At 37.7% G+C, this 8,683-nt stretch overlaps 1 protein-coding gene across 1 annotated transcript; it reads right to left on the minus strand.

Moving 5' to 3' along the window:
* Positions 1 to 1,928: 1,928 nt before the first annotated feature.
* hp (haptoglobin) lies at positions 1,929 to 8,008 on the minus strand. Its single transcript, XM_063492400.1, has 4 exons — positions 7,986 to 8,008; positions 7,623 to 7,711; positions 3,006 to 3,289; positions 1,929 to 2,489 (listed from the first exon to the last, which is right to left on the minus strand). The coding sequence occupies exons 1-4, from the start codon at positions 8,006 to 8,008 to the stop codon at positions 1,929 to 1,931; spliced, it is 957 nt and encodes a 318-aa protein (XP_063348470.1).
* Between the last annotated feature and the right edge of the window lie 675 nt (positions 8,009 to 8,683).

An 8,683-nucleotide genomic window follows, 5' to 3' on the forward strand; every position in this document is an offset into this window, starting at 1 on the left:
TAAATGTTCTCTGTTAGTATTAAATAGATTCATATTACTGTTGCATGTTTAAGATTGAGCTCATTTTAAGTACTTCATATTCTGTTTAATGTCCACCATCATATTCAATAAATGATTTGTTTGCAGTGGCTGTCCTACGAGGACCGGGTATATCTGAAAAAACAAAACAAAAACCCAGTTGTTCATGAGCTCAGAAACACAGGCCTACATCTTGATTTGAAGTATTTTAAAATATAATAATAACAAAACATCAGCTGAGTGAAGGAGGCAGCGCCATGTGTGACATGGTCAACTGTCAATGTCTACAGAGGTATTAAAAATATTAAGGAAAACTGGTCGCCACACAGACTGTACAGGGCGAACCTCATACAGTCCCCTGAATGCTGGGGATGTCAGACTGGGGTGGCCACATTGACCCATATGATTTGGAGCTGTCCTAAAACCCAAATCTTTTGGACTGAGATGCATGATTTTATCAAATCAACTATACGATGGGATATTCCTTTTTCACCAAGACTATTCGTTTTGGGGGACCCATCACTCCTTAGACATGTTCCACCTAAGGCTGCTGAGTGGGTACTGACTGCATTGATGCTGGGGCGTAAACTCATTATCTCCCAGTGGAAGGCCCCTTCCACCCCACCTGTCTCTGTATGGCATGTTTAACTAGCGAGACTCGCTGCACTAGAACAACTCTCATACAGGCTTCTGAATAAAGTGGAGAGCTTCCACGAGAAGTGGGATCCATATCTGTTCAGAATAAAAGGATCAGACTAGAACTTAGAGCGGGATAGACATTGGGATTCTGACGAAGTACTCTCAGGGATGACAGAGTGTGGCATGCAGCAAGACCCATGTAGTCAAAGGCTGGCTGTGTTGTTTTTTTTTTTTTTGTTGTTTTTTTGTTTGTTTGTTTGTTTGTTTATCTCTTGTTTTGTTTGTCCCCCCTCAGTTTGGTTTTGTATTCTCTACTGTTCTGCTGTTATGCTGATGCTTTTCTTTAATGTGATGTAATCTGTATCTACAGTGGACTGTAGTGTTCTAAAAATACAATAAAATATAAAAATATTAATCACAAAAAAAATATTAAGGAAAAATGAATGTGTAGTGTTTGCAAAGCAGGTGGTTAAACATATTATATTAAAACAATCTGATAGATGCCAATCTGAAAGAGCTAGCTAAGGCTGCTAGCTAAGGCTGCACCTGATCTGTTGTATTTTATTAGACCTCACATCATCAGAGCTTTCTTTGTTAATGTATTAAATGAATTATTAACATTTTTTTCAAACTTCATTTTACATCACACATGTTGGACAAAGTGCAACAAGATGAAACTCATTTGTTTGCGATGCTAAATCACTGAAGCTCGTTTACTTGCTAATGGTCATTGTGTTTCCATATGAAGCAGCAATCATAACTGATCCCAGAGCAGTAAAAGCTAAACAGGGGCAGCTTGCTTCGTATACTGGTCTCTCCTCAGTTAACAGTGAAATACTAGTGCTTTATCCACAAGGCACATGTGCAAACCACCAGAAAAAAATCTGCTAGCATTTTAGCTTTAGCTCGAGTCTTAACGGGAGATAAACACATCGGTTTGACAGAGAAGGGTGCAGTTTCCTATGAGCATGAAACAAGCGCAACTTTCAGCGAGCTGCAAGAAGGCAGTAATGCAAATGATGGATACACATATTGACAGTTGACGAGCTTTATGGCATCACTGTCCAAGATGAAAGGAGAGAGATTGCTTTTACTGTGGTACATTTTAATGTCTATTCCTTCTTCTTCTTTTAAAAAAAATTATTGAGTGTAGTTTTCCCTCTTTTCACAGATTTAAATGATATAAAACAACAGGTGTTACTTTACAAGCACTTTAAAAAAACGAATCACAGATTAAACACCTCCTCAACACTTAAAGGACAGCCAAATTACTACTGCCTTTTGTACATCGCAGACATTGCTTTAAAGCGCACAGCAGTTGATGTGTCTGTATCTCCTCTCATAATGCTGTGGATCCAGGGCAAATACGAGGAAAGCTTCATATACACTGCATGCTTGTACCTAGTGCAGGATTTATCATAGGAAAGGATCCCTGCAGCATATATGTCCCCAGTTTCAGGATCTGTGACAGCCAGAGCTCCACCTGCATCCCCAAAACAGACATTCTCCTGATATTTTGTGGCAGTGGTGCAGATCATGTCATCATCTACAGTTGGCGTGAGTGCAAGACTTTCATACTCAGCCCTACACTCAGAGTGATTGGCCAGGGGGACTACGATGTGTTTGAGAAAGGGAGCAGGGGTGAGAAGGGGTCCCCAGCCCCATCCAGTGATAATTCCTGACCCACGCACAGCCTTGGCCAGGTCCTGGCCTCTCTCTGGTAATGGGATGGGGGTCACTTTATCATTTATAACGACAGGCTGCTTCAGCTGGATCAGAGCCAGGTCGTTGTTCCAGTCAGACTGGTTCTGAAAGCCTGGATGGAGAACAACCTGCAGGAGGGAAATGCAAAAGTTTGTTCTTTAATTTGATGTTGCATTTAGCTTTGTATTTTTTTTTTCACTTTCAAGCAGTGCTTCCTAATACAAAATAAACGTGTAATGAAGTATGAAGTAAGAGCCATTAAAATGACGACTAATTTCCCGCTGATAATAGATTTTAAGGTCTAAAGACACGTAAGTATGCCGGATTTCAAAGAAGTTCATAAAAGGTGATATATTTTCACATGAATCATTTCTTGGTCTCTTTCAGTAGAATTCACATCACTCACCTTGAAGGTTTGAACAAATTTTTTTAAGCTCAGAAATGCTAGCAACTATGTGGTGTTAAAAAGCGATCCTTTCATGACTTAACTTTGACTTTAATGAAAAAGATATCCACATACTTGATGATTTTCTAAACTTGTGGAACCTTAAAAATATGGTGTGTATGGAAATGACAGAGCAAACACATTATACAATATAGTAAAATAATATAATTCTTGACTCTACAACATTTTCTTTGCTTACCTTCTCAACAGCAACCTCATTGGAAGAATTAGCATCATCCTTTTTTGTAATTCCCAGGTACACTTTAGGGATGACAGGCTCCTGTCCCTGAATGTCCTCCCGACTCTTCCTAACAAAAAGGTTTCTTCCAGCCGTCAACACCCAGCGGTCAGAGATGAGAGCACCGCCTGCATAACCTCCATCCAGTATGCTCTCAGCAATGTAGACCATGGCCTGCCAGGGCACATGAGGAGCCAGTTTCCCACCAACCATTCGCCTGGAGCGGAGTGATGCTGTCCTGGAGGCTGGGAAGTTAACGCAGACATTCTTATTTATAATCCTGTCGATCCTGTCAAATATTGTCTTGGCCTACAGTTCAAGTTTACACATTTTAGGCCATCACAAAAAAGCTTCGCCATCCACATTTTACAAAAACTATTGACCTCTGGAGACCATTTATCCAGATATTGGGACATTAGATGTTATACTCTATATATAGTGTTTAAACTCATTATCAACCTCTTTAAAATACTTTCTGTTAAAAAAGGATACATTTTTTACCTGTGATGTCCAACTAAATCCTAACAAAAGTTTGGGTCTTAGGTTAATGTGTTTAGATGGGTTAGTGTGACAGATAGAGGGCAGCACGGTGGTGCAGTGGTTAGCACTGCTGCTTCATAGCAAGAAGGTCCAGAGTTTGACTCCACCATCACTGCCACCACTGCAGTTTCATTCTGCAAAGCACCTCTTTTTAACTTTTGTGGATATTATACATGGTTATGCTCAGGATATGTCCATATATTCCACTGGAAATGCTTTTTGGTTAAACTGTCAGCAAGGCATTTGCACTGTTACATTTTTATATAGCTTTAATGCACATAAAATGCTTGTTTAAGTGAAAATACATTGATGGAGGTTTTTTTGCACTAATAAAGTTGTGGAGTTGTAAAGTATTTTGTCTCACATCAGTTATATAGTCAGTTATATCGTTAGCGAAAACTTTCAAACATATATCGTGATAAATATTTTTGGCCATATTGCCCTGCCCTACTGGTGACCTGCCTCTCGCCCTATGGTAGCTAGGCTCCAGCACACCCTGTGACCCTGATAGGGATAAACCGAGGATGACATGGAGGCAGATGATCTGCTGTGGCGACCCCTAAAAGAAGCAACTGAAAGACCACAAAGAAGAAGAACTTGACACTATGAACTTGAGTGACATCCCATTCTTGAGCCATACAGTTTAATATGATGTCACAGCGATCACAGCTTCAGCTCTACTGAGAAGGCTTTCCACAAGGTCTAGGAGTTTGTTTATGAATTTTTTACCATTATCTGTCTGATTGCCAGATGGAGAAGCATGATTCATCCCTCCAGGAACCACGAATCCACTCCTCCAGAGTCCAGCGGCCGCATGCTTTATACCACAGCATCCTTTGCATTGTGCTTAGTGATGTAAAGCTCAGCGATGGAAACACATTCATTGAAACTCTCTACACAATGTTCTTGAGCTAATCTGAAGGCCACATGAGGTTTGGAGGTTTGCAGTATTTGACTGCAGACCTGAGGCACACCATGCTGACCCTGCTCTATGTCTTTATGTGGCCAACAACTTTCTGGCTGGCTTGACGTCATTTCCAGTCGCTTCCACTTTGTTATATTACCGCTGACAGCTGACTGTGGAATATTTAGTACGAGGAAATTTCACAACTGGACGCACAGGCAGTATTCTATCATGGTACCATGCTGGAATTCACTGAGCTCCTGAGAGCAACCCATTCTTTTACAAATGTCTTTAGAAACTGTCTGCATGCCTAAGTGCTTGCTTTTATAGACCTGAAAAGTGTGACTGGAACACCTGAATTCAATTATTTGGATGGGTGAATTAATATTTTTGGCCATATAATGTATATTTTGCATACATTTGGTTCAAATTAAACATTTAAAGTAAACTACTGTGCTTTGCTGCAACTCTTAGCCCTACATACAATTTGCACAAAAAACAATATTCATGCCCATAATGCTGACTTTAAGTAATGTGATTACATGTACATTTTCCATGTAATTTTGTCACATAAACACAATGTAAACCATTTAATTTAATGGCATCTGGTCAAATGCAAGTACAGAGTATAGATTTTTTTTTGTTATTATCCTGTAGTATCTTTGTTTTCATTCATTTTATAGTATAAAGTGCTTTGAGATGACTTTTATTGTCATCTTAAAAAAATTTTTTTTTTAATGAAGCGCAAATCTTTGGTATTCCCATAAATTCTAATTAATTTGCTGTTTTTGTTGTTTTTGTTGTTGTTGTTGTTTCACTCATCCTGTTTTGCTGCTTTCTAATTTGTTCTCTCTCTATCTTAATGAGACCTCCTGCATAAACGGATCTTTAGAACATGTTTGTTTTAGGCGTAGACCTTAAGGACACTTTGTCAGTTTGAGCACTTTTGCTCTTTCCCATTTTCCCTCAAGTAGAACTTCAACCTAATTAATAAAACATGACCTGCTTGATGTCAGGCTTGTCACGTTTTACTTTGTGCACTTCAGTCATTAAAGAATATTGTTATCTCTTCCTGTATTTTAGCAGAGCTTTTCCATCTGAATACGACACTTTCTTGCTCTAAAAAGCCTTTTCAAAAACAACAGACTTTAAATAATGTATCATGGAGCAAAATATGGGATCTGTTCTCTGTGCTTTTCATCCACTAGTCTTTTGTGTGGCTGAGATAATCATGAAGACTGCTGTGACTAATATATTGATAGCTCCGTTCAGCACTGAAAGACTATCATCAATTTTCTTGTAATTTTACATTCTTCTGGCAGAATTAATATACAAAGAATGAGTTCCAATATTTTGTTCATCTATTGTATTAAGTACAGTACATAATGGATTACAAGAAATGAACAACTTATTATTTTAACGCATCACAGTGACAATGAATGGATTCAGTATCTGTGCTACATTTCTTATTTTCTTTGTCTCATTATGTTCATATTTTTAATAAACAATAGCATCGTTTGTCTTATTAAAAATGTCTTTTTCATCACGTCTCCAGTGGGTTCAGTTATCTTTCACTGGAAACTGATTGTTGGGATTATTGTAAAGTTTTTTATCAGCTGTTTGAGGAGAAGCAGGGAAGCAGAAGATTTCCCTTTCAAAGGCAGAAGCCTCAGAGCCAAATGAAGGGGAAAAAAGAGAAGTCACCAGTCCTCAGATCCCTCAGGAAAGCACGTGTCATTTAATGCAGGAGTTATCTGTCTGAACAGCAGCTGCAGAGGAGGTTTCGCTATAACCCAAGGGTGTCAAAGTCATTTTAGTTCAAGGAATACATGAAGCCCAATTTAATCTCAAGTGGGTTTGACCACTAAACTCATTTTTAATACCCTGATATTTATAAATTCTTCCCTTTTAGTTTAGAGAAGTATGAGAGCTTTATTGCAATAATCAAATTGAATGGTATACCCATTTACAGAACTGATGAACAGCCTGCATTTAAAAAAAAGCAACTTTGGCAGCTCTCATACCACACTGTGGTATGCAAATGTGTTAAGGTTGCAAAAATAGACCAACAATATAGGAAAAAAGTCTAAAAACAATGCCCTATATTTTTTGCAGCTGTTACTGTAATTTGCAAGCCCACCCAACTGGGATGATTTGGAGCCCTTTCACAGCCCACTTCTATGTTTGACACAGCTGGTGAAAACTGTTTTTTTCACAGCTTTGAATTTTGTGGGTGCTTGAAGTGAAAAAGCGGCTGCTTGGATCAGTTTATATGGAGTTATATTCTGACTGTAAATTCCATTTGATACTGAAGGAAGTGCAGTGGTAAATGTCACAGTAATCTGCGAGTATGGCAGTAAGTCAAAATACGGTTTGTTCCACACTCATTTATCCGAACAAAGCTGGAATGGATTACCATAAAATTTCATGTACACAACAGTATCATAGGGGTATTCCCTGTATATTGTCATTTTGTTTTAGTTACTTTTCCAAATTTACAAAATCAGTTCAGTTAGTTACAGTTAATTATTTTTACAAGTCATATTTCTATTTAATTAACAAAAATGTATTTTGGCATATAGTTGTAGTTTTTAGTTTAGTTTTGGTTAAACTTTACTGAACTTTACTGAGACCCATACTTTAAAATGCAAGCGTTTTGATTTTAACTTGTGGTTTTTAGAAGCAATGAAATGTTTCTCCGACTGAAAACGCAACATTGAGATAAGAGAATCAGCTTTCAGGGTAACTTGATGATGCTTGAATACTTTTAACTATCCTTGTTTGAATTATTTGACTTTATGCGGTTATTTCTTTTTCCGAGGCCAGCTGAGCCTACTATACTGGCTGACTGATCTTTAGCTGTGATAACCTCTGATTATTCTGCTAACATTCAAAACAAGTTGCTCTACTACAATCTGCAAAATTAATGACTTCTTTTTGTATTAAGTGCTAATTAACATCAATTGTTAGAATGCTTACATGGATATTTACATCACTGGCTTACTTATAAAGCAAGAAATGACATGATGACATCATATTCTTGGCTGGTCAAATACTATACCATGCAGAAACCTTTTTGTTACATGAAATATTGAAGTAAAAAGCTTATTTCGAATTAAGAGTTTGTGTGTTACCTAACACAGAGCCTTTCATCCTTTCTTCAGTATGAGCCACATCTGCCAGGCAGGCCCACGCAGCCAGGACGACCACAGTCAGAGAAAACCTTCACACGACAACAAGAGAGAGAAATGATGAATAAAAATTAAATGCCTCTGCTTCTGTGGGTCGGTGGAGCTGGGAGCAGAGAAAAAAATAGAACGAGAAATTGTAAGGAGTCAGTTATTTAATTACTGAGATCGATATTTCAGCATTTGGTTTACAGCATGTAGGAAATGATAGATGACGAATGGAAAACCTTTCATGGTAAAACAATGCTTTGATTTATGGATTCTAATTATTAAGAGATTTGATGAAAACCAAAGAATAATCCAACTTACGACATTCTGTGGATCATATTCATCTTCTTCAGCAATGCTAAGTCTCTTCTGTCGAGTGTGTTGTGCATTTTTCTGCTGGGAGTATTTATATCTGCTCAGAGGCAGCACCTCTGCTCTGGAAATTTCTGTTTAGAACAAAAGCATCGATTCCTGAAATCTAAAATAAATAATTGTGCAATCTGACTTTTATTCATCTATTCAGACACTCTCTAAAGACTAGAGTCAGGGTGCATACAATCTGTAGCATATCCATCTTTTGTTAATATATATTATATAAGTATAAAAATGCACAATGACAAAATACCATAGCACAGTGGTAAAACGTGTTCATTTCTGCTGGTTTAGTCTATTTTTTTATTTTTCTTCTTTTTTGTATTTTAACACTTTAGCTCAGCAGTGGATCTAACAAACTGGAGGTTTTGTAATTCTGTGTTTTTCAGTTTTGCAAAGTATAACAGTCAGACAGTTTGTACTGTTGTCATAGATTTACTTCATAGTTTACTAAAGGTAAACAGTGCTGACGGATTCTGACACACCACTATCACTTGTGGATGAGAAGTATTTTGCAACACTGTGTTCTGTTTATTTTGTTCTTACACAATAACAGGTTCAGATGAATGGGTTTGTCTGTAGGGAACAAAAACGCAGCATTTCATCAGATTCATGGAAGTAAATAGTTACCTTGTGCTGGAATAATT

The sequence above is a fragment of the Pelmatolapia mariae genome, linkage group LG1, assembly GCF_036321145.2.
Source record: "Pelmatolapia mariae isolate MD_Pm_ZW linkage group LG1, Pm_UMD_F_2, whole genome shotgun sequence".
Lineage (NCBI taxonomy): Eukaryota > Metazoa > Chordata > Actinopteri > Cichliformes > Cichlidae > Pelmatolapia > Pelmatolapia mariae.

Coding starts and splice junctions, on each gene's coding strand:
- hp (XM_063492400.1), bottom strand. CDS start 8,008: ATGAATATGATCCACAGAATGTC. Junction 7,712..7,985: donor AATATGATCCACAGAATGTC/GTAAGTTGGATT, acceptor TGTCGTGTGAAG/GTTTTCTCTGACTGTGGTCG. Junction 3,290..7,622: donor GATGAAAGGCTCTGTGTTAG/GTAACACACAAA, acceptor TTAACTTCCCAG/CCTCCAGGACAGCATCACTC.